General features: G+C 36.5%; 1 protein-coding gene across 2 annotated transcripts in view; it reads left to right on the forward strand.

Moving 5' to 3' along the window:
• Pkhd1l1 (polycystic kidney and hepatic disease 1 (autosomal recessive)-like 1) overlaps positions 1-27343 on the forward strand; it is a 146385-nt gene that overhangs the window by 84924 nt on the left and 34118 nt on the right. For both annotated transcript variants that reach the window (XM_013512746.1, XM_005381882.2), the window contains exons 48-58: positions 199-335; positions 2816-3845; positions 4973-5164; positions 12118-12269; positions 13267-13426; positions 14369-14540; positions 15758-15846; positions 16339-16487; positions 18505-18634; positions 19776-19894; positions 20917-21046. In XM_013512746.1, the coding sequence (XP_013368200.1) occupies positions 199-335; positions 2816-3845; positions 4973-5164; positions 12118-12269; positions 13267-13426; positions 14369-14540; positions 15758-15846; positions 16339-16487; positions 18505-18634; positions 19776-19894; positions 20917-21046 (2460 nt within the window). The remainder of the gene's footprint in view (positions 1-198; positions 336-2815; positions 3846-4972; positions 5165-12117; positions 12270-13266; positions 13427-14368; positions 14541-15757; positions 15847-16338; positions 16488-18504; positions 18635-19775; positions 19895-20916; positions 21047-27343) is intronic.

A 27343-nucleotide genomic window follows, 5' to 3' on the forward strand; every position in this document is an offset into this window, starting at 1 on the left:
GCACATGCAAATATAAACAAGACAAACTACTTACCCTCCTTACTACCCGGGAGAGGAGGTGATATCAATGCATAGAATTATGCTTCAGGAAGAGATTGAAATTATATGTGAACAGAAAGATATAATTAGGTATGAGGAAGAAATCTGAGTCTATTAAGAGGATTTCAATATCATTTTTCTTTCATGATATTTTTCAAGGTGAATTTGCTACACAGACGTGTCTCCAAGGAAAGTTTGGAGAAGAAGTAGGAAGTGACCAGTTTGGAGGCTGCATAATGTTTCATGCCCCTCTGCCTGGCGCTAACATGGTAACAGGAAGAATAGAGTATGTGGAGGTAAGGGGCGGTATTATAAAGTCGCGGTGGCTTGACTAAAGTTATCCATACAATGAGTGAGTGTTGAACACCTGCTGTGTGGCATATTCTATTGATAATCTGATAGGGGAAATGGATAAGGGGACAATTTTAATGCATTCCATTAATAACCCTTTCGATCATGCCAGAATTTTGTTTCTGTTTTTCTCACACCCCATATCAACTTTATCAGCCAGTTCTAGTCTTACAGCCACAAAATGTGTTCCGAATTCACCCTCCCCGCACCACCTCCACCTGCCACACCTTCAAGCCACAGCATCCCGCTCCTATGTGACTGCCTTTCTCCTAACTCTTCTTCCTGCTTCCTCTTGTGCTCCAGCGCCGTCTCCACAGTGCAGCCAATGTAAATTGCTAAAAGCATAATTCAGATCTTGCTACATCCTTATTCCAATCCTTTGAGTGACTTCCTGTTACATCCAAATGAAAAAGTTTACGTCCTTTCCGTAGGACCAAGACGAACTGACCCCAACTGCCCTCTGACTTCGTCTCCTATGACTGTACACTGTGCTTAAACTGTGCTAACCACAAGGATCTCCTTGTGCGACTCGCAGCCACATTCCTGTCTTCTGTTCTCTGTGCTTGCTCTGCATTCTACTTAGGATGCTTCTTCCTCGAAGACTTGTGTGGGTCACACTCTCATTCCAGTTAGTCTGTTCTTAAATGTCATCTCAGGAGACAGCCCTTTCCTTACCACGTTTATTTGCAATTTCTTTTTTTTATTTTAAAAATTAAAAAACTGACAAAACAACAATGAAGACAAAATCAAAACCACACAAAAACAACAAAAAGGATACATGACCTCAAAACAAAATGATAGGAATTAACCATGGTTGCTACATTACACACTGTTATCTTCAATGAAGTTGCTCAGTCCACCAGACATAAGAATGTAAGACTGATCAAACAATCAAAGACAGCAACAAGTAAAAAGAAAAATTAAAACATTTAAAAAAAATTTTTAAATTTAAAAAAAGTAAAACATTAGAAATGATGCAGAGCTTCACCATACAAGATGGTAGGAGTTCAACTGTGGTTCTTATGCTGCGTGTTGTTTTCATACCAGTCATTCTGATTACCATTTATTTGCAATTTCTGCCCAAACATTTTTTTTCCTTTATTTGCTCAAACTCAATATAACAGCTATGTTTGCTTAATTTCAACCTCTCCCTCTAGAATATAAGCACAATTATTTCAAAGGTTTTTGTCTTTTGGTTTCTCAATTGACTACCCTATGGCTAGAACAATAACACATGGGGTGTAGTAGATTCATTCTCAAATGATTATTTGTTGAACAAACAAACACACAGGCAAATAAGTATGCATGTTATCCCTAAGATTTTAGGAGCTCTTCTGTATTTTATTAAGAGTAGATCTATATAATTAGGCTTTTGTTTAGTTCTTATTACTCAGTAAAAATGTGAGGAAGGAAACGAGGGAGGAATGGAAGGTGGGAAGAAGGAAAAGGAGGGAAAGGAAGGCCGGGGAGGGGAAAGGAGGAAGAGGAAGGGAGGAAGACAGGGGAAGGGCAGAAGAGGAGAAGAGAAATGGAGATATAAAAGCAAAATACATAAACCTATCCTGGGCGCTCCTACTCTACACTGATAATGAAAGAATCAATACCCCTGTTTTGGGATACTCCCTTCCTAAAATACATTACACACAGGTGACACCTGAGATATACACTGAGTGATATAGTGCAGGAACATCTGCATTATAAATATTATAGTTCCTTTTTTAGTTTTAGATGGAGAATGAAAATGAATGAACTATCCAATATTTTATCTTATTTATATTAAACACAAACATCCACATTCACACAGATTGGAATTTTTCATATTGGATTATTGGATCATAGACATTTGAAAGAACACATAGCAGAGTAGTAAGAGACTACTCCAAAGTCAGACCAGCTTGGATTTAAATGGAGCTTTATGACTGAACAAGCTGCGCAACCTTTCTAAAATTCAGTTGCTTCATCTATAAGATGATGTTAATGATTAGTGGTGACATGGTAGAATTATTGTAAAGACTGTGATTATGCATAAGAAGAAAAACAGCACACTATCTGGCACATGGAAGACATTCAAAAGTGTTTCTTCTTATGGAAGAATCAAAGTAAAAGAGAAAAAGAAGTTTTTTAGGAGGTTTTACTTTGTAAAACATAAAAGCTTGACAGTAGACAGAGGTTAAAAAGCAGAACAGTCAATGATAGCTTATGTTCATGCATTCATTTATTTCCTAACAAGTATGGTCGGTAGTACATTGTGTAAAACAAGGTTAAAATAATATTTTAAAATGGTAAACATGAATGATGTGGGAGATGTTAATATGTTAATAATTTATATAAAAGTAGAAAATTATTTTGAAATAAGAGAAGAGGATCAAGGCAAGTTCTGAGTCCATGTGAATTGATAAACAGCTCTGATTTCTTGGCTTGACAGGTATCCCATGCTGGCCAGGCTTTCCGATTGGGCCGATATCCAATACACTGGCACCTACTTGGAGACTTACAGTTCAACTCTTATGTAAGAGGCTGTGCAATTCACCAGTCCTATAACAGAGCTGTTACTATCCATAACACACACCACCTTCTGGTTGAGAGGAATATCATCTATGACATCAAAGGAGGAGCATTTTTTATAGAAGATGGTATCGAACATGGCAATATTCTGCAGTATAACTTGGCAGTGTTTGTACGGCAAAGCACTAGTCTTCTGAATGATGACGTAACACCAGCTGCATTCTGGGTGACTAACCCAAACAACACCATACGGCACAATGCAGCTGCTGGTGGCACTCACTTTGGCTTTTGGTATCGAATGAACAACCACCCCGATGGGCCATCCTATGACCGAAACATTTGCCAAAAAAGAGTTCCTCTTGGAGAGTTCTTTAACAATACTGTTCATTCTCAAGGATGGTTTGGACTGTGGATCTTTGAAGAATATTTCCCCATGGAAACAGGATCATGTACTTCTACAGTGCCCCTACCTGCGGTCTTTGATTCACTTACTACCTGGAATTGTCAAAAAGGAGCAGAATGGGTCAATGGAGGGGCCCTGCAGTTCCATAATTTTGTGATGGTAAATAACTATGAAGTTGGAATTGAAACCAAGAGGATCCTGGCTCCTTATGTGGGAGGCTGGGGTGAAACCAATGGAGCCATGATTAAAAATGCCAAGATTGTTGGTCATCTTGATGACCTGGGAATGGGGTCTGTATTTTGCACATCCAAAGGCTTGGTCCTCCCATTTAGTGAAGGCCTGATGGTATCTTCTGTACAGTTTATGAACTTTGACCGTCCCAACTGTGCAGCGTTAGGAGTGACCTCCATCACTGGAGTTTGTCATGACAAATGTGGAGGGTGGAGTGCAAAATTTATTGACATCCAGTATTTCCACACACCTAATAAGGCTGGCTTTCGCTGGGAACATGAAGCTGTACTAATTGATGTTGATGGCTCACTTACAGGTAACATTATTTTTCAACTTGTGATAAAAGTGCATTGGAAACATGTTTGTGTTAACAGAGTCAAATTGCTAAAGTAGATGCCCCCAACATTACTGGTCTTACACAGCACCAGACTTTACTAATAGCTTGAAAACTGCAAGGGAGTAAACCACCAGGCACAGATGAGACATTCTTCTCTAGAAAAGCCCCACACTCCCAGAGGCAGCCTCCAATAAGGAGGCTCTTGATTTACACTTTGAAATTTGAATTCACAGCAAATTTTGAGCAATAATTATAGAAACATTGATCAGAAAATAATTAATTTCAGTTTTAGAATTCCTACATTTTATACTCAGTTAATTACATAGATGAGAGACTGCTTTCACGACTACTCAAATTCTCTGGCCAGCCATGCTCCATAAATATAAATTCCAGATTTATTCATATAAGCAGTGAATTCATTCTCAATATAGCCTTGCTAGAAAACAGTACTTTTTAAGAGTAAGAGTAACTGACAAGTCTGTTATTCTTTTCTTTCCAAGTTAAATTCAAAATTTAGATGTATTCATGGACTATGTTAACCCTAGAAAGAAATTCATCACACATTGTAGGTAATTCAGCTTACATTAAATTTTTTAGCATTTTAAGTCCAGAGTATGTCACATTGTCTATGAATATTTGTAGTTTCTAGAATGTAGTGTCTTTTCAAATTGTTAGTGATAAAGACATCAAAGATAGAAAGGCTGTATATGTGTGTTACTGAACAATTTCTAAGCGACAGCTAATCAAACTGTTAGCAGTTTACTTTTGAAAGATTCTCTAAAAGATGAAAGAACATTCATCTGAATATTCATGTGGACTGAGTTCTCAACCATAGTTGATAACTCCTGTCCCCTCTTATCTATAGCTTTTAAGAGGGAGAATACTTGGATCCTGTTATATGAGCTTTGTGTAACCTTCCCTGGTTGACTTAATTCACCTTAGGTTTTTGATATTAGTTTGCATTCACTGTAACACCTTTGCATGAGTTTTTCTTGCTTCGTGCAAACAAACAAAATATACCAAGACTTTGATTTTACTGGTTATACAATGGATTTTTGTTTTTCTAATGTAAAATGGAAATCATTTTGGTTCTGTTCCATTCCCAGGGCACAAAGGCCACACGGTCATTCCACACAGTTCGTTGCTAGACCCTTCGCATTGCACTCAGGAAGCCCAGTGGAGCATTGAGTTCCCTGGCTCTGTCTGTGATGCCTCAGTGAGCTTCCACCGTTTGGCCTTCAACAAGCCTTCTCCAGTATCTCTACTTGAAAAAGATGTGGTTCTCTCAGATTCTTTTGGTAAGTGGATTCTAATCATTTAAACCACAAATTAAATTAAATTAACTGTGTTTTAGTAAACTTTTGTCATCATCTTCTTGAGTTGTTACTCAATGTTTTGAGCACTGCAAAAGTTACAATATGTGTATCAGTCAGATTCTAGGCAGGAAACAACACTTTCTTTCTTTTTTTTTTTTTTTTTTTTGGTTTTTCTCCGGAACCGGGAACTGAACTCATGACCTTGCGCTTGCCAGGCAGGCGCTTTTGCCGCTGAGCTAAATCCCCAGCCCCTGGAAACAACACTTTCTGAATGAGCATTTGGGGAGCACTGAATAAGTGTATGGACCAATATGATATTCTGTTGATCAGAACCTTCCAATCTATGGTGATTAGGATGAAGTGTCAACTTGATTGTTTGGGGGAATCTTCTGGGGATGGTGGTGCACACTTTGAGGTGTGCCTGGGCAGATCTTTGAGATACAGCCTTGGGGTTTGTGTCTCGTCTTTTCCTCCTTCCACTCCACCACTGTTCCCCTGCTCTGTTTGCCAGCCACTAAGCAGCTCTGCTGTGCTGTACCCTTCCACCAGGTCACATCTACTTTGGACAGAAACTGTGAGCAAATTAAACCTCTCTTCCATGAAGATGTGATTGTTAGATATTGTGTCTGAGCCATGAGGAAGCTGACTAAGACACCTCCAGACCACAATATGACAGAGCAGAAAAGTTGCCAGATGTCTTGGTTACTTCTCTGTCTTTGCTGAGACAAAATATCAGAAGCCCAAAATTAAGGAAGGAAATGTTTATTTAGCTCACAGTTTGTAGGGGTTTCAGTCCGTTATCAGCTGGCTCCAAGGCAGGGCAGCATGGCACAGGGGCAACAGCTCATGGTGGCAGAAGACAGCAAAAGCAGCAAGAGCAAAAGGGGGCAAAGCAAACCTCTTTTCCTCCCTTATATTGTATGCCAGCTCTCTGCCTACACCATCTCTGTGCCCTTCTCTTCCACAAACTCAAGGCATTTACAAAATAAGGACCCTGGCCCCTTACTGAGTTAAACTTCTAAACTTCTCAAGTTGACACAATCTATCAACCATTACAGCAAAAGACTTGGAACAAGACAGTAAAAATATACCAGTATTCTCATCCCTAAAGGCAGACATTTCTTATGTTTGCTAATTGAGATGGTATGAGGAGAGCATTTGCTAGGCTAATAGCTGCATCCTAGGTGCAGTATGGAGGTTATTCACTGGTTGATTCACTGGTTTGTACCAGTAAATACACTGGATCTGAAACATCTTTACCTGAGTAGGTTCTTTTAATTTACTGTCGTTATTCACCATGCATGTGGCATTTTCACCAGTTAAAAAGAGAGCTAATTGAAGTTGTGGTGAGAATTCTGATCTTCATATCTCTCAAATATTTTGACTGTTGTACTTATCTCTGCATTTCCTCCTCAAAGATTTGGAATTGCTTTTAGTTCATTATTGTGTTAATCAGCTTTCTGTAACTATAATGAAAACCTGAGAGAGTCAATTTACAAGGAGAAAAGGTTTATTTTGGCTCATAGTTTTGAAGTTTTGAAAGCAATGATCAATTGACCTCATTGCTTTTAAGCTTGAGGCAAAGCACTAGGTCACGGCGGGGAAGAAATGGTAGCACAAAGCCATTCACCTCCTGGCTAGAATACAAAAGAGAGAAATGAAGACACCAGAGTCCCTCAATCCCCCTTGAGAGCATTTTCTCAATAACTCAAATACCTACCAGTAGACCCGACCCCTTAAAAGCTCCACTGTCTCCCAGTAACATTTCCTGGGACCAAGCCTTTCACGCATAGGGAAGGAGGTGAGATTCCAGGTTCAAACAATAGCAGTTATCTTGATTAGTCAGTGAAGATACATTTTCTAGAATGTCCACTTAGTCCTTCATACAGATTTTCCCTCACTTCTTTAATTGAGGAACAATGTTGGAAATTTCCCAATTACTAAGCATGTCTATTCCTGTTACACCTGATCCCGCCTACTCTGACTAGTTCAAATCTATCTATCTATCTATCTCTCTATCTATCATCTTTTATTATTTAATGCATGCATTTGCTCATCTATCCGGGAATTACTGATGTTCTTTGGTTTCCAGTAAAGGTTTGTTCTTGATAAACTCATCACAAGTTGAAAATACTGGGAGCTGAAAATGCATTTAATACACCTAATATACTGAATATGATAGCTTAGTCCAGCCCACCTACACCATGCTCAGGACACATGAATTAGCTTCCAGCTGGGCAATATCATCGAACACAAAGCCTAATTATAATAAAGTTTTTGATATTTCCCATAATTAATTGGATAAGTTATTATCATGAACCCTTGTAAAGTCCAAAAATTGTTAAGTCAAAGTATCAGAAGTCTGTCTTAGTTAAAATGTCTACAATGAATCTACTCACTGTTCTGATACACTGTAGATTATGCAAAGTAGAAAAAGTACCAGTGAACCAAAGATCACCTAAGCAAAATCATTATATCATCATCAAGTATGGTTTTCTACATTTTCTGGGTGAATGTAAATGATGCAGCTTCTTGATAACAATGTACAAAATTAAAATACTAAAATATAATCTGAATACATAGTAAGGAAACATGAATGTAGAAAGAAACTTTATCAGAACCATCCAAATGTACTTTCTGTTCTCTTATAATTTTAATATTTATTATTCTTCTTTAATATATTGAAATTGCTTTCATGTTAATTTAAAATGTTATTAATATTTCCAAATTTCCCTCTGGAGTGATATTTGAAAGGTACAGACTTACAAATTTTTGTTTGTTTGTTTTTTTCCGGTACCAAGAATTGAACTCACTACCTTGCACTTGCCAGGCAGGTGCTGTGCCACTGAACTAAATCCCCAGCCCCTACAATTTAAAATAAAAGTCATGAAATCAATACAAATTAATTAAATTATAAAAATCTATAACATGATTGTCCCAGAAACATGACACTGCAAAAATTACCAGAGTAAAATCCATCAGGACATACTAGAATTTTATTATTTTACTCCATATTATCAGAGTCTTTTATTAAGAAACTTTTTACAAAAATTCCAAGTTTTGCTCTTGTTTCAAATATAATTCTGTGTCTGTTCTCACTACAATTTGAAGAACTAGAGAAATAACCATTAAATGGGCCATGGCCCCACTAGACTGACTGTGAGACTGAGCAAAGACCAGTGTCACCTATCCTTCGGAAGATCCCACTCTAGCTGGCTAACCAATTTGAGCACTGTGACTTTAAAATAACCACAGATCCCTTCCAATCAGTAGTCTATACGCTGTCTGTAAATTGTCCTGGATCTGGGAAATAAGTAAGAAGCAGTGAATTTCCACTTGAGTTACTTGAGTTAGTTTCCATCCCCAAGTCCTCCATCATTTTTCTTACTAGATATAGTGTATCAAATATAATTTTTAGGAATCCGCAAATCAATCAGCTATCATCACAGATTTCCGCAGGTCACACCATTCTGATTACTTCTCTGGCCAGTAGTTGCTGTGCTAATTAACCTTATTCTTCTATCTGATGGTTAAGCACTGCCTCTTGCCATTTTTGGCTTCCATTATTCTTATTAAAGCTGAGAATACTAGCAACGTCATTGCTAGGAGTCTGCACCAGCATCACCCTCATCCAGGGAAAGATGCACCATAGAGCAATTCAGATGCACCACAGAGCAATTCAAATGCACCACAGAGTGATACAAAGATTCTGTTACCACTGCTAGTCCTGAAAAGGGGAAAGGAACATTTACCGGAAGCCAGCATCAGAGGCAGCTGTTTGAAGTGGGCTGACTCACAGAAGCTGTGCCAATCATTAAGAAATCCAAGAGTCTACCCTGTCTCACCCTCAGGAGAGAGTTGGGGAAATGCGACCTCACTTCCACCTTTCTTTTACCCTCTCTTCTCTTTTTTGTGTTTATTACTGTTCAGACCCATCCAGAAGCTGAATCCAAGGCGGCAGGATAGGATTGCAAATAGTTAATCCTTAGAGGAAGCAAATGTGCAGCACCACTTCCATCATCTATTATGATGTCATAAGATTTAACTTTAAAGCATTCATACTAAGGTTATGAGGTTATGAGGTTATAAGGTTATCAGGTTTCTCCCATAAATTGAGAGGGTCATATACATACAATCTGAGTAATCATGTCTACCTTCTCAGTCACTTCCTGGAGTAAACCTAGAAGTCACCACTTTTCCTCTGATACAGAGGTGTTCAGAGTGGCACAGTATCACTTAGACTTTTAGAGACTATGGTCCAATAAATCATATTTAAGTGGAGTACTTATGAATATTTTCCTTCAATTAAAACCTGGCAGGCTAAATTTAAAAATAACAAATATCAAAAATATGTTCATTCATTTAATCTAATACTTTTTTGTTTCCCATTATTGGGTCATAAAATAGTTTTTGTGATAAGAAATTTAGTAATTTAAGTGCTTTATAAGCCTAGCTAGAGTAGACTAAATATTGTTTGCATTTTACAGAACATGAGTTAAAATACGCAATTATAGGGAACTCAGAGATCTGCCACCATGTAATGATAATATATGCCTTTATTAATTTTTAAACAGAAAATATAAATGTATGACATCTCTGGTTTGTCTTTTTATTATTAATGATGCTGATAATGGTGGCTTATGGAAGTTTTTGATTGTTAATTAGCATTGTATTTCTGAGTCTATGAGATTATAGCTCTCTTATGAAGTCCCTCTGCCCTCTTTGGCCTATTTTATTCAAGACTTAAGACTTTTATTTAATCACTAAACAATGAATGTCTACAGGGAAAAATCTGTTAACATCTCTCTGACACCAAACTTAACACAATAGACTGCAAGCAGTGGGCATTCAATAGTATTGAATTAGATGTAATAGAGCAGATTGAAAAATATAAAAATCATTGTGTCGGGCACTTTATTACTTAAAGATGACAGGGAAAAAATTAACTTCATAGCAAGGCAAATGACTATTTTTACTTCCTCTTCATTAAAGTCAAATAAAATTATTATTAACTACTAAAAATTAAAAATGAAACTGTCACTTGTTTTGTCAGTGTAAACTAGGCAAATCAAAAGTTTAAAATATATATTTAGAATAGTGAGAAACACAATTTAATATAACTTTACATATATCCTTATATACCTTTTTCTCTCAAAGCATCTCACACTTGGTGATATGTCTCAGGGGAAATATAAGTATAAAGTTAGACCAGATAACAAATTAATTTGAGACACTTATCTTAATGTTATTACATTTTAAATCAACTTCTAAGAGTTTATATTTCAGCCCAAGATGCTTAAACCCTATGTACTCAAATTGTGTGTAGTTAAAAATGATTAAGAAAAGCATAAATCCTAAGAAAAAATGAAAATTTATTTTATTTGTGAAACACAATTATCAAGAAATGTAAGGTTAAGGTATAATTACATCCACTAGGAAACTTTAGGGGAGTTTGGTTCTGCCAAAGTAGGAGCAAATTCTAGAGGTTCTAGAGACATTAACCAACTCTTCTATAAGTCAGCTACTGCTGCCTAAGAGACAGTCCCATTGCTCAGTAGCTTAAACGTACAGTCATTTCTTTTCCCTCACCAGTCTGAGGACTGTGTTGAGTCATCCAGACCAGTCTCAGGGGAGGCCGTGCTTCAATATGAGCATGCAGTGAGCATTCCTCCTTCCTGAGGGTTGAGCTCTGGTCACTCCACTATGCTCCACCTACAGCCCAAGGGAGCAGCTACCTGGAGCTCTTCCTGCCGTGGTACGGGCAGGAGCGGTCCTATCTCACCCAGAAGCACTTCTCAAGCCTTTGCTAGTGTCACTTCTGCTAAGGTCCCGGTGGCCAAAAGAAGTCATTCCGTGTCAACAGAGCAGGAAAGTCTACTTTGTCCCCAAGGAGAAGAGGAATAAATACTTCCTGAACAATAATGTGACCAACTATTATTTTTCCCATGTTTTTCACTGATTTTGTTACTGCAAGTTTTTAGTGCCTCTCTTCAGGAACCTTTTAGAACTCACAGTAACTCATCATCCTAGTGAAACTGTTTCCCCTTGATCCTGGAAATTTCTTTTACAATTTTCAATAGAAAATGAATGACAAAGGTTTTTATAATAGTCTCCTAAAATTTTAAGATCAGTTATTAATCTTACATAAAATCTAACCAAAATCACAGACAGGGAAAACAAAGGGAAAGAAAAACTAGAGGCAATTTATTAAAGGCCTTTTCTTCATGCTGTCAGAGACCTTTTCACATCTTGTGCTGAAGCCATCAGGTCCTTGCTCCAGCCAAAAGCATAATGGAATTATATAATTTTTCCCAGGACATGTAGGTCGGCTTCCAAGTTTCTTGTCCACAAAATTTATGCCTAATGGCCAACGTTAAGAAGCAAGAGGACCAGGTATAGCCTAATTCCTTAAGTGCTCTAAGTCAAAACTTCATCAAAGACAATAACAGTATTTATTACTAAAAATTAGTATTGTTATGTAGATTTCAATTAACCTAAAAGATAGGGGAGGCAAATAATCAGAACTTATGTGTACATACATTGGAAATCAAAACCAATGAAGAATTAAGTTCTTAAAGAATGGAAATAAAATTAAGTTTAAGTCAGTGATATTTAAGGAGCTATATTAATATATTTAAGCACTTTTGTCTTAGTAGTTGTAATTATCATCATGTATTAATTGTACTTTTTCTTAAGGAGTAAAGTCTCCATCGCAATTTAAAATACCAAGTGATGAGCCATTCTGTGTTCTAGTTAAATGTAATATTAAACTTTTAAGGCTTTCAGTTAAAGACACTTTGAGCATAGGTGATGAAATGCTTGTTAAGAGGCTTGCATAGACTAAACCTGTATTTATAATTTCACTTGTTCATACAAGGAAGAATTTCATAAAGGTAGAAATTACTAGCATTTGTTTGTCTTATGTTCTTCTCCAGGCACAAGCATTGTTCCCTTTCAGAAGAAACGACTGACTCACACGTCTGGCTGGATGGCATTGATTCCAAATGCCAATCACATTAACTGGTATTTTAGGGATGTGGATCACATCACCAACATATCGTATACGTCAACATTCTATGGATTTAAGGTAAGCGAAGAGCTGTAGAATCTATTGTCTACACTCTCCTCCTTACTCATATGCATTATTGGGCCCAGCAGGCCCTGCACGCTTCCCATGACCCACTCCCTACCCCAGAAATAAGCCCAAAGAACCTCATTGGACAGTCAGGAGTAAGCAAACGTCCCACCACATTCCCCATAATATAATACTTGTGTCCTTGTTACCAATGCCACAAAAATAACTTCCTCTTATTGTTTATGATGTCTCAAACACCACGTAAGGGCTTATTTTCATGAATGAACCGAAACATCCAGAAAAGTATATTTAAAAAACAATGCTTTCATTTCCATCACATATCCCTATCTGATTTGATTTGATTTGATTTATTTGTTTATTTATCTGTGGTGCTGGGACTCAAACCCAGGGCCTTGTACGTACAAGGCAAGAGTTCTACCATGGAGCCACATCCCCAGCCTAATTTTAATACTATATGAATGTTTACTTTCTATTTTTGAAAAGAAATAAAACTCTGTAAATGAAGAGAAAATTCTTTATGGCTTAACTCATCCCATTCCCCATTCTCCATTCTAATGGTAACTAGTATCCCAAATTGGATGTTTTCTTTTCATATTTGTTCTTCTGCTTATATTACATATTTGTACAGCCCCTACTCTATAGAATATTGTTTTAAATATTTTCAAACATTATAAAAATGAAACATTCCCTTTAAGTTCATGCTCACTTACATATAAGAAGTAAATGTGTTTGTGAGTGTGTATGTACATACAGAGAGAACAATAGAAACAGAGAAATCTTTTCACTGCCTCACTCTTAGAGCTCACGTTATTGCCAGAGACTGTAAAATGTTAATAAACATTTAAATGCAAAATAAAAAATAAATCAAAACTAAACCTTTTTTTGTGACACAACATAGGAGCTAAATGATATGTCATTAAAATTAAATGTATATTACACACAGTGTTAATATATAAAGCAAGTCTCATTTTTCTGTGAACTTTTATAGGAAGAAGACTATGTAATTATATCACATAATTTCACCCAAAGTCCTGATATGTTTAGTGTTATTGACATGAGGAATGGCTCCTCAAATCCACTGAACTGGAATACTAGCAAGAATGGAGACTGGCATCTTGAAGCAAACACTAGTACTCTATATTACTTGGGTAAGAATTTATCAGTCAGAAGTGATTATTTCATCCAATGCTTTGTCATAAGTGTGAGAAAATAGCTTAGTGTGTTATATAGTGCCCTGTATTGGTAGTACTTGATAAATATTTGTTGAATGAAATTATTAGAGACTAAATTTTTATCAGGAAAGACTGAGTTTAATTAAATTAAGAACTGACAGTTTATTTTTGGAAATAACATCAACATCCTACACATGGTCCTGATAATTTTGTTTATAGTCTACTTTGTTAGAGAGGCCTAAATTCAATTCGCAGTACCTAAAAGAAAAATCACTGAAATTGTTTCTGGAAAAATTATGTGTAATTATAAGCCTAAATAACTCTTTCACTGCTAACCTCATTTTAAAACCCACCATGTTAATTTTTATGATTTTTAGTCAAAAGATTCCTCAATTATATAATTCCTCAATTATATAATTCCTAATTATAACAAGAAAGAAAGGACATGAGTACAGCGTAACCCAGTATATATTTTCTTCCCATTTTTGTTGCTTAATTAATTTTTTTTTGTCTTTTTTGAGATAGGGTCTCGCTATGCAGTTCACGGTGGCCTTGAGCTCACTTGGTAGCCCAAGCTGGTCTCAAACTCACAAAGATCCTCTTGCCTCAGCCTCCCGAGCACTGGGATTATAGGCATGTGCCACCACGTCTGGCTTGTTTAATTATTTTTAAACAAGAAAAATATATTAGAAAAGATTGAAATGAAATTCCAAAGCATTCATTTTTGTTAAGATAGCTTGACTATGTCTGTTTTTTAATGAAACATATGTTTTGTTGGAATTTCTCCATGCCTGGTCCATATATTTGACTTATACCAAGTTTCTATCTAAAGAATATTTTCCAAAATGTCATGACTATTTTTACATTCAAGTACTTTGATCATCACGCTAATTTAAACCACTTTTGCTTTGCGTTCAGTGTCAGGAAGAAGTGATCTTCATCAGAGCCAGTCCATTTCTGGGACCCTGGATCCTGATGTGAAAGATGTTGTTATTAATTTCCAAGCCTACTGTTGCATTCTTCAGGATTGCTTTCCTGTCCATCCCTCATCAAGAAAACCAATTCCCAGGAAAAGGCCAGCCACTTATACGTATGTAGGTCTTTTGTAGTTACTATCCTTGATAACTCAACATACTTGTTCTTGACATAATCCCTTCTTTTCTTAACAAGTGTCATCACTTTCTGTATAATAACCATCATGGCTGAATCTCATAAAACAATTTATTTCATTTTCTTAAACTCATGTGTAGGACCTGAGAGAAACTCTCCCTACCTGGATCTTGGTAAGTGAGGGAGGATAGTCTGGAGATAGGGCTGGAGACAGGTAGAAGTCAGACCATTCAGAGCATGTGCCGGTATTAGAAATAAGGGAAAACTTTCAGTGATGTTAAGCTAAGAAGTCACATACTCCAAATTACATTTCAAGAAGATCACTTTTGCAACTCTGTCATGTGCAGTGGTGCACACCTGTAATCTCAACTACCTGAGAGGCTGAGGTAAGACTGCAAGTTTGAGATTGGCCTGTGTAACTTAAAGACACCTTGCCTCAAAATAAAATTTTCAAAAAGAATCTGAATATGTAGCTTAATGTTAGAGAGGCCTAAATTCAATTCGCAGTACCTAAAAGAAAAATCACTGAAATTGTTTCTGGAAAAATTATGTGTAATTATAAGCCTAAATAACTCTTTCACTGCTAACCTCATTTTAAAACCCACCATGTTAATTTTTATGATTTTTAGTCAAAAGATTCCTCAATAATGCAATTTAGTAATACAGATATGCAATGAAAGTACACATTTTAACTAAAGTTTATATTGACCTTTTTATAGAATTCTGGTGCTAGTGTCGCAGAAATTTTATTAATTTTTCAACTGCATCAGGAAAACAAACTCTGAGAATGAATATTTCCCAATAAGAAAATATCATCAGTTTTATAATTACATCCTTTACAATACTTTGCATTAAGAGGTAGCCCCTGAAGCTCATAGTGGTGAGAAGATTAAGGCTGTCTCTCTTCCAATTCACTTTCTATATTTATTTAAATTGAACACAGCCTTCATCCTGGATGCAGACCTACAGAAGGAAATTCTCTACAATGGAATGAAAAATTCTACATGTGATTTGTGTCTGGAGAATAGTTTACTAATTACTCGTATTGGCTTATCTTTTCAGTGAAATTATCACCTATCCAACTGACATTCTGTCCTTCCTGAAACACCTTCTATAATGCTTCATACATCCTAAGGAGATGCTCATTAAATATGCAGAGATAATAGTCAATGGAAATATATTTTCTTCTTGTTTCAGTTTATGGTCAAATCATTCTTTCTGGCAATCATCTCAGGAAAATAATTACACTGTACCTCACCCCGGAGCACGTGTGGTTATTCCTGAAGGTAAATGTACAAATATACATGGATACAAGGCTTGTGTTTCTGTAACATTAGTGCTGTGACAGGATGCATGCCCCTGTAGTTAAGCTTCCACTTTTGTTTTGCACACCTTGGGGAAAGAGCCAAGGTGAAGATACAGACTTCATCATGATATCCCGGACACAAAATACAGCCTCCTTGGTTTTATGTAGGTTTAAGCCTGATTGTAGCAATAACATAAACTGGGTGTGGTAGTCCACGCCTCAGTTACATCTACTCAGGAGACTGAGTCACGAGAATCGCTTGTGTGCAGGAGTCCAAGCCCAGCTTGAGCAACATAACAAGGCCTCATGTCAAAGAGGAGGAAAAAAATCACAATAGCATATTTTCCAGGAAAGACGGGACTCATTCGTTATGTGGGAAGATGGATCAATACCAGGGCTCACTGCAAAGCTTGTCTCTGGTTTGTTGGTAGACTGCAATCTGGGTTGTATTTCTTAAAGTACTGTTTTGTAGGGACGTGGATTGTAGCTGACACAGATTTGCCACCAATGGAAAGACTCATTATCTGGGGAGTTCTGGAACTAGAAGATAAACCCAGGGTTGAAGCTCCGGGGCCCTCTTACAGAAGAGTTGTTTTGAACGCTACCTACATATCTGTGCAGGTAAGAATGAGGTCTTAGAATGCTGGTCCTTATTCATCAAAGTCTGAGAGGTAGATTTATTGAAAGAATATTAAGAAAGCATTTTCCATTGGTTCGTGTGAAAAACAGCACTGCTATAGCTCATGAAATGAGAGGCTCAGGTAAATACAACCTACTTCCGCTCTCAACTTTCCATAAGGAGTAACTATCAAGATAACTCCGAAGTGTAAGATTTTCCCAGTTGCAATTCTACTTAAAATGTTTATATTGTTTTTCGTTAAAGCTAAACAATGAGCTTGTTCCAACAATGAATCCTTAGGAGTTTGGGGAAAGCATTTAAAAGAATTTAAATCCTTTTTTAAAAGAATACAAACAGTATTTCTTAACACAAATGAATATAAATTGAATTATGAAAGCAGGGGTGAATGAATAAAATGTTTTAATTATTTGGAACAATCACCTCATTCTTTCAGAATGGGTCTTGAACACGTGAACTGCTTAATCACTTTAATTGTTCTGTCATCATTTATTATTGTTCATGAAAAAATGGTATCATTTTTAAATGTGGTGGTTTTTTTTTTTCAAGAAAAATCCAGAAATGTAGTCTTTGACGCTGTGAAGGGTATGATATTTTGGTCAAATGGGTGAGCTTTTTTTTTTTTTGGTACCGGGGATCGAACTCAGGACCTTGTGCTTGCCAGGCAGGCACTTATGCCACTGAGCTATATCCCCAAATGGGTGAGCTTTGAGGTAAATTAAAATTTAAATTGAACACTAGCTTCACTGTTTGTTGTTGCATAACTTTAGGCAAATTAATTTTTCCCTTCAGTATCAGCTTTCTTACCTGTGAAATAAGAATAAAAATATTAGGCTATGAGTTTAATGTACAGGTTAAACTGTGATACATCTGACATAAAATCAGCAGGTATGTAGTGACAGCTGTTAACAATGACTCATAAATGGCAGAGCTTGAACGTCAAGAGGCTATCTTGTCAGCAACCAAATACACTGTGATCTGTTTAAACACTACTCAGTTTTGCATTAATTAGGAAGAGGAAGAAGGGTCGAAGGGATGGGGAGGGAAAGGGAAAAACAAATCAGGATAAATAAGGAAAAGGAAAAAATCTCTATGATGAATGTGATCAATATATATGACAAATATGTACTGATAAAAAATATAAAGTAAAAAAAAGACACTGAGTTTGACCTGGGAAGAATCATTTAAGACTGCTTGTATACCATGGAGTTGTTCTTGTCTCTCTAGTGTAAGAACATGAAAGAGTAAGTGCAGCCCAAAATCTACAATAGGTTTTATGAAAGGGAAAGAAATTGCTCAAAAGAAGAAACAACTGCGATGAAGGAAAGGAGAAAAAGGAAGAAAGAAGGAAGGGGAAAAATTTATATGTATACAGAAGGATAGTTGGGATAACCGTACTGCTGATGTCTAATGACTTATTGAAAGGAACAGTAAATGCTTTCTTTGTTTTTATTTTGTATACCAATTTTGCATGCTTATATCTGGGAATCTGAACAACTAATTTGAAGACAACAATATGCAACATAACAACCATTGTTGAATTCCTACCATCTTGTTTGGTGAAACTCTGTACCGTTTATAATTTTTTTGTTTTTATTTTTTATTCTCTTTCATGGTTTGATCAATCTTGCATTATTACATCTGGTCATCTGACCAACTTCAGTGAAGAGAAAAATATATAACAACCACTGTTAATCCTTATCATTTTGTTCTGAAACCTGTACCATTCTTACTGTTTTTGCTTTGTTCTGTTTTTGTCTATGTTGTTGGCATTTTGCTATTGTTCTCTCTTTTTTAAATTCTCTTTGAATAAAATTTTAAAAAATAAAAAAAAGGGTAAATGGGTTAAACTAAAGTCATTTCCAGTTGCAATACTATTATAATAAACTGCATTCACTTCTGCTAAGGAGGGCTTCCAGTGACTTCTGAGTTCCTCTTTTATGGGTGAAATTTTTTTCTGCTCAGTCTTTTAAGTATTAACAACTTTCTGCTTCACCGCAGGGTGGTAGATTAATCGGTGGCTGGGAAGATAATCCTTTTAAAGGAGAGTTACGGATTGTGCTTCGAGGAAATCATTCTACCCCAGAATGGGCTCTTCCAGAAGGACCAAATCAAGGAGCAAAGGTCTTAGGTATGTGCTCTGGATATCAAAAGTGTCATGGCCATGTTGAGAGCTTACTGTGAAAAATATAGTATCAAGCATAGTATTTAGTTTGCAATAGTATGGTGCAAGAAGGTTTTATAAACATTTATTTGCAGTAAGGCTTATAGAAGTAGCAGACATTTTAAGAAATTAAACAGTGTGACATTATACCAGATAGAAATAGATATAGATGTGTATATTTTAAGCCAAAATGTAATTTATTACAAAACTAAATTTTCTACATTATAACTCTGATCTGGTTTTCTTCATAATCTTTCTTCTGTCAAAGCAATCATTTCTTCAGTGCTTTTCCCTTAAAAGGCCACTTTCATAACATCATACCCATTACAGTCTTAGAAAATAACCCATGACTTAGCTGTCTCCACTCTTAGCTACTGGAACTACTATAATTAATGTTACCGCTTATTTACTTACAAGTCACATATAAGCATTTTCCCACTGTACAATTTGTAAAACTGATATCCCGTCAAAACAGCTCAAGATCGAGGGATTAAGCTCTCATGTCCTGAGACACACAAATTCAATTTTAGACAAAATATTTGTATGTATGTGTTTAGTTTTTATTTACAAAAGTGACTCTTCAAATGACACAGAAAAATATCAAGAAAAAATATCTCTCCAATTCTACCCTCCTTAAGGAAACTATTGATTATCTTCCCATAGTTTTTATCCATGCCTTTATTTATGTTTTATACACTAATTAGTACCATATTTCCTTCTGTTAAAACATGATTAAGCCAGATATATTACTAAGTATTTTTCTTTTCAGATCAATACTTACAGAATATTATTCCACAATATGGACACATTAAAAGTTATTTTATTATTCACCTATTGATATTGATTAATATAAGTTTTCTAATATTGTGGTCAACATACTGATTTGTGTATCCTTTATACTGGATTGATTTTCTCTGGACTGGTTTCCTAGAAGTGAGTCAAAGGCCAAAACCTTTTTGTACAGGTCTGAGCAGATATTCTCAATTCATCTCATTCATTCTGAAATGTTCAATTGATTATTAAAGTATAACAATGAACAATTTCTTTTTGTAATAGCACCTCATGTATTACCATGTGTTGCATAAATAGGGATGCTTTTCTCCTGCAGGAGTGTTTGGTGAGCTGGATCTTCATGGACTTCCACGTTTAATATATAAAACTAAACTCTCAGAAACTGCAGAGGCAGGTTCCAAAGTTCTGTCTCTGATGGACGCAGTGGATTGGCAGGTAGAGAAATTATGGTGTGGTATAAAATAAACAGGCATAGTCCATTTAAAAAGGGTTCTTCTCTGCTCTCGTGAGTATTTATTTTCTCAAGTGATTAAGTAGTTGAGAAATGGACATTTTATAGTTAGCTTGTAAAATATGACCAAGCAGTAAGCATTTATATGTGGAACCATTTTGAAGATGACAGTATGTAATATAACAACCCTTGTTAATATCCTATCACCATGTCTTAAAATTCTGTATCATTTTTATTGTTCTCTATGCTGCTTTGTTTATGTATTTGTTTTTGTTATTTTGGGTTTTTTAAAAATGAAAAAAAAGTTTATGTGTATATATAAGTATAGCTGGAATAGGTGCATTGCTGATGTCTATGGTTTAGAGGAACAGTCAATGCTTAAAAATTTCTTTTATAAAAAATAATTATAGTGTCAAAGGTCCTTCATAATATGTAGAAAACAAAAACCCTACATGCAATTGATTCTAAAAGAAAAATGAGTCTCTAGCTAAAAATTTTATTTACAAATTCTTGCAAGAGGGACAATGGGTAATCTTTACTATTGCATTGGTTATCATTGCACTTCTAATCTGTGATTTTTACATGCTAAGTATTCAGAAAGAAAAAAATGTCAAAGCCCAGTGACATTCAAATAATGCTATATTGAGTCAGAGATTTTGATAGAATAAAATTGGCAAATTCTCAATTTAAATTCTTAATATAAAACACAAAGTGGCTGGGGATTTAGCTCAGGGGCACAGCGCCTGCCTGGCAAGCACGAGGTTGTGAGTTCGATTCCCAGTACCGGAAAAAAAACAAAAAAAAAAAAAAAAAAGAAAAGAAACCAAAAAAAAACCAAATATAAAACACAAAGTCTAAATGTACAGTGTATATCTACATGCAGTTTATTCTGTTTGATACTATCATGATTGCTAATCAAACAAAATTAAACTAGAATTAAGTAATGGTTCTTACTAAGAAATGTAAGTCTATTTGCAAAATTGTTTGCCATTCAACTTTTCCTAAGGAGGGAGAAGAGATTGTGATAACCACCACAAGTTATGATTTACACCAGACGGAAACTAGAAGCATCGTGAAAATCCTGCATGGTCACAAAATCCTCATTCTCAATGACAGCCTTTCCTACAATCACCTTGGTAAGTGTCTGCTCCTTAACTAAATTGATACATAGTTAAAACTTTGGAAATGTTCACATTTCGATGTTTCACCCTGTAATTATAATTCTTTGATAACACATAAATATTTTAGCAGAGCATTTCACCCAGATTGTCTTTGGTAGCCAGAGGTGGTAGCTACAATTTATTTTGGCCACCAATAGTCCCTGCTAAAGGTAGTCATTTTCTCATTCAACAAACTTCTGTGGCACATTCTACAGGTCAGGCCCTGGCACCTGGTCTCCTAAGCAGGCTTCTAGGTAATTCTTGCACACAGTGAAATTTTAAAACCTTTGATCCAAAATCAAAGGTTGCCCTAATTCATCTGATGGACAATTCTTTAGCTGTAATGACCAGTAGAGAAGCTACAGGAAAACTAAAACCATAATCCTCAGGAAGGAAGAGGAGTCAAAAGAAAGAAGTAAATAATAGCATCTAAGGAAGTTATTTTACTCTATATAGGAGTAGAACCTACCATGATCCTTCCCTTCATATCTCTGGAAGTGAGAGCAAATGGACAATAAAGTTAGCAAAGCCGTGAGAAGCTTCAGAAGCTTTTGATATGCACCTGTGATAGGCCATGGGACATCTGACTATGAAAAAGGAACTTATAGGAACTCTTTCAAGCACATCTTTGATAGAAGCACATGTATCTATTATACTCTATGATGTATTTTTAAATCAAAAGAAAAAAGCTTTGTTCAAGAATTTATGATTAGGTTGTAATTAATTATAAAATGGTTTATTTAATTATAAAGCAATTTGTTTTTAAAAATTGGCAATAATTTCTCTTATTTCAGGCAGAAAAATTTGTTTCTCTTTGAAATGAACTGATTTGCGTTAAGGTTTCAAATAAGATTTCTAGAGTTTGAGAGCATCATTTAGGTTCTGTTTTACAAATCATTAAGACATAAATGAGCAAGCACGCTCAGCAGGAGAGATATAGAAAGAGCAGACATAGCAGATGCAGGGACTATTGCAGAGAAAAAGGGAATAGAGATCAAGGACCACCTCCTCCAGAGAGATCAGTAGAAGATGGGGTGCTTGACCAGCTTGCTGTCTGCACCCATATTCATACAGTTGAAGGTGTCCATCATAAGACGGAGATGGAACCTCCAGCTAGTCATGCCCACAGGAGCACAGCTGAAACTTAACGGAGCTGTGGCAACAAAGGGAAGAAGAGGCAGACTACAGTCCTCACAGACCCGTAAGGCTCATCACTCACTGGTAGGCAAGAGAACAAATACGGGAGCAAAACCAGCTCAAGCACCAGTCTTAGCCGCAACCACAGAAGCTGGGAGCTCAGCCCAGAAAAACTACTGCAGAACATAGACTCTCCATTTTTTAAACTGAAAGGGATGAGCATCCTGGTCAAACTCAGACAGAAATATAAATAAGACTCAGATGAGTCTTTACTTGTGTGTGTGTGTGTGTGTCTGTGTGTGTGTGTGTTTTGCCTCTCATTTTGGTTTATATATGGGAGGTATTTGTATATGTGAAATAGAGAACAATAATTCATTAGCGATTTAGCTTAGATATTCCATTTCATGGTCATTCAGGTTAAACCTCACTAAAAATTGTGTAAGGACTTAAACACTGGGTCTCTTCAACATATTCACAGGTTCAGACATTCTTACACCTTTCCCTAACATCCCATTATACTCTCTTCTGACTTTTCTTTTCCTTGTCTCTGCAAATAACCTCTCAAATCATCACTATCTCTACCCTACATTCTAGACATAAAAATAATATCACCAAGTCCTGTTTTCTTTTATTTGCTCTTATATTTTTTCTCTTTCCTTTCTCTCTGAACTATCTTCTCCCTCCGTTTTCCTTCCCTCATCCTCTATGTGCCAGCCTACTTATCATCACAGTCTTTCTGTATTATTGAAAACAGGTTGAAATTGTTAAAACAAGTTTTAAAGTATATGAATGATATAATTTACTCGTTCTGTAGATCCTGATATAAAGGGTAATAGTGGATTTCTCCTTACAACAGAGTGACTGGGACTGATCATGTTACTGATCCTATACTTAGTAGGCTGAATAGATGCAGATTCATCAAAACCTAAAAGAACCAAAATCATGTCACAAGGAGATATAACTAACTTAAGAAATGTTCACAATGGCAACAGTTGTACAGCCCCATTAATCTTCAACTTTCAGCAAAAAAACAACGAAAATACGAGAAAACAAGGCAATAGGATGCCTCCAAAAATTCTTAATTCCTCCAAAAGCTGATCTCACAAAATGGAGAAATTAGCACACAAAGAATTAAATTACCAAATGGTTAAAGTGTTAAAATGTTTAAAGAAATCAAAAGAGATACTAATAAACAAATCCATGTGCTGTTTAGAATGCAAATAAACAGATAAATTAATTAATAAAATGTTTACTGATCTCACAGAAGATAAAAACAAAAAGTCAAACTGAATTAAAGAAGATAATGCAAGAATTAGAGATTATGAAAATAAGCAGAAATCTTGGATATGAAAAATTCAATTGAATGTATGGGCTTTCTCTCTGACCAGTCTAAGAGAAGACTGACAGAATATAATCACAAGGTAGATGCAATAGATCATGCACTCAGTGATATCCTAAAAACAAAAATAGGTATCATGAAAACCAGATCCAACAGCTGCTCAGAGACTGAAAGAGAAAACCCTTAAAAATTATAGGAGTTAGGGAAAGGTTAGAAGATGACACCAAATATATAAAAAAGTATTCCCCAAAATTATATCAGAAAAAATTCCACATTTAGGGAAAAAATTCAACATTAAAGAAAATAAGGCTTCTGGAATCCAAATGCAGTGACCAGGAAGGAATCATTCCATGAAATATAGTCAAAACCTTAGAAGTTAGCACAAATAAAAATATTTAAAGCTATTATACAAAAAGCATCAAGTAAATAATAAAGGCAAGCCTATCAGAATAATGGCAGAATAGTCAACATAAATACTAAAGACAAAGAGAGCTTGAGGAGAAGTTCTTCAAGCCTCAAAAAAAAAAAAAAAGAAAAAACCTCTTGCCAAACTAGATTACTGTATCCTATAACAGTATCCCTCAAAATTGATGGAGATATAATGTAATAATAAAATTCAGTAGATACTTTTCAATAATAACACTCAGTGAAAGTAGTTTTAACTCCCTGATCTAAAGACACAGACTGACAGATTGGATCAAAACCAAAACTCAAGCATATGTTGCTTACAAGAGACACACCTCATACACAAAGAAAAACATACACTGTCAGGTAATAGTCATAGCAATGAAAGTGAAAGTATAGGAAATGATATTACATGCAACCAGCACCTGAAAACAAGCAAAAGTAGCTCTCTTATTTTTGAACAAAATGTACTTCAAGCCAAAACTCATCAGAAGAGAAGAAAAGGTCACTGCACACTGGTAAAGGGGCAACTAAATAGTAAGGGATAACAATTATAAACGTTTAAGCACCAAATGTCATTAGACCTAATTTAATAAAATAAAAACTACTGGACATAAAAGGACAAATGGTGTAATGGTTGATACTTTGTGTCAACTTGGGAAGTCTAGAAACTTAGCTACATGACTCAGAAGGGGGTTAGGGTCCTCACTATGTAAACATTCCAAGCCTGTGCAAGAGGAAGGAATGGAGATGGTGTGAGTGCTACACTCATCCGAGGGTGGATAGTCTTCATACAATATAAGGGAGGAGAACAGTCTTTTCTCCCCCCCACACACACACTTTTTGTCTTGTTGCTTTTACTATCTTCTGCCAGCTTGAACTGTTGCCCCTGTGCCATACCACCCTGCTTTGGAGCTAAGCAATTGTGGAATGAAACCTCTACAAACTGCAAGCTAAATAAACCTTTCTCTCTTAAAATTTGGGTGTCAAGTATTTTGTCTTAGGAATAAGAGAGAAAAGTAACTACCACAGAATTTGGTACCAGGAGTGGGGTCATTGCTACAACTATTACCTGACTGTGTGGTTCAACAGCCTTTGGGAATGGCTTCTGGGAAGAGTTTGAAAAGGTTCAGAGAAGTCACCTGAAACAGTAGTGCCGGAATGCCTTTGGCTGTTCTGAATGGGAGATTATGATCAGAAATCAGAAGACCAGAAAGCAGGTAAAGAACGGCCTTGGGAGATTTTTGGGAAGAAGGACTGCATTGGCTGCTGGACTCCAGATGATGTGTGTTGTGGCTTGGCAGAAACTTTGCATTTTGCTTGTGTCCACAGACTGCCTGAGACTGGGATTAGGGGCACTGGACTAATTAATCTGGCAGAAGAAATTTCAAGGCAGTCAAATGTTGAAGCTGTGGTATGGCTGCTGTTGGGGACTTTTAGCCAGATCTATATTGAGAATGAAGAGCAGAGAGACCAGTAGGATGATTGAAAACATTGTGAGTTTGACCAAAAAGGAAGCTACAATAAAGCTGTGGACTGCACAGGCAGAGCAGAAGAGAATTTGATTGCTGAGAAGGAACAGCAGAATATAAAAGATGGCCCAGTGGGCATCACAGGAAGAAGCAAGTCTCTAGCCTTTGCAGCCTCAAAACTACAAAGTTGAAAGACTTTGCTTTGAGAAGAAAATCACAGAGCACCATGTTCCAGAATGACAGCAGCCTAGGGAATTTGTTCCTCAGAAATGGATTCAGAGTGCTCAGAACTCCAGGCTCTCAACCCCTACAGGCAAGAGAGAGAGAAACCTGGCTATTGCTCCAACTGCAGCAGACCTTGGCAACATCTATGTGGCATTGGTTTTAGGTGTTTGCAGAATGCAAGAGTTATGGGCTTAAAAAGGCTTCCACCTCAATTTCAGAAGGCCTGAGAGGCCTGGCAGTGTACCCCTGAAAGGGCAATATGTGAAGTTGTGAGTGTGAAACCAAATGTGCATTGGAGACTCCAGAAGTTTAGGAAAGCCAGGAATGTGGATCACTTGAGGTAAACTGCAAGGAGGGAGCAAAGCAGGCCCAAGACAGTAGCCGTGGGAGCTACAACCACTAGTAGGGGTGGAGTCATCCAAACCCTTTGGAGCTCACAACTTGTCATAGGTTATCTGGAGTGCTGCATGTGGAACTACAGAAGCTAATGTTTGCCCTGCTGGGTTTTGGACTTGCTTTGGTACCAATACTTTGTATCCCCCTGTTCATAACTTCTGGAACAGTAATGTTTATCTTGCACTACTGAATGTTGGAAGTATTTAACTTTCTTTTCATTTGTACAAGGGCTCACAATTAAGAGTTTGCCTTCCATCTTGGAGGAGACTTGGGACTTAGACTTTTCAGCAAGGCTGAAACTGTTAGGACTTCAGTGACTCTTAGAGATGAACTAAAATGCCTTTTGCATGAAGGGATGTACAGTAGTCTTTGGAAGACCAGGGGCAGAATGTTATGGTTTGTGTCTAGGTGTCCTCCCAAAGCCTCATGCAGTCATGGGGGTGTTTTGGGAGGTGATTGAATCTAGAGTTTGTAAGTGGTTCACAGGCTAGTACTGATTAATTGTATGAGTGCTACACCTGCCCTAGAGTGGGTAGTTTGCATACAGTATAAGAGAGGAAAAGAGGCTTGCTCATCCCTTTTTGCTCTTCTTGCTTTTCCTGTCTTCCACCATCATTAACTGTGGCTACAGTGCCATGCCACCTCACCGTGGAGCCAACTGATTATGGATTGAAACCTCCACAAACTGTGAGCTAAATATACCTTTCCTCACCTAATTTTGAGGCTTGGGTATTTTGTCTCAGCAATGAGAAAAGTAACTAAAACAGATGGACACCAATGCAATCATAGTGGGGTGTCAGTACCCCACTTTCACAAATAGGCAGGTCAATGAGACAAAAAATCAGCAAAAAAAATCAGAGTTGAACCACCTCACTGAACAAATAGACTTAACAGATATCTACAGAATGTTTCATCCAACAGCAACAAAATATACAATTTTTAGCACATAGAACTTTCTCAGAAAGAGGCCGTGAAACATGCTTAAGTAAATACAAAGTAATTAAAATAAATCTCTTGCACAGTATTGGATCATAGCAGAAACTAAAAATCAATACCAACAGAAATCACAGAAACTATACAAACACATGGACATTAAATAATATACATTTGAATAATCAGTGGTTCATAGACAAAAAAGGGAAAAATTTAAAAGTTCCTAGAATCAAATGACTACAGGATAATATATCCAAACCTTTGGAATACAGGGGCTGGGGATTTAGCTCAGCGGCAAAAGCGCCTTCCTGGCAAGCGCAAGGTCGTGAGTTCGGTTCCCGGTACCGGAGAAAAACCAAAAAACAA

This window comes from Chinchilla lanigera, unplaced genomic scaffold, assembly GCF_000276665.1.
Source record: "Chinchilla lanigera isolate Chin_1 unplaced genomic scaffold, ChiLan1.0 scaffold00016, whole genome shotgun sequence".
Taxonomy (NCBI): domain Eukaryota; kingdom Metazoa; phylum Chordata; class Mammalia; order Rodentia; family Chinchillidae; genus Chinchilla; species Chinchilla lanigera.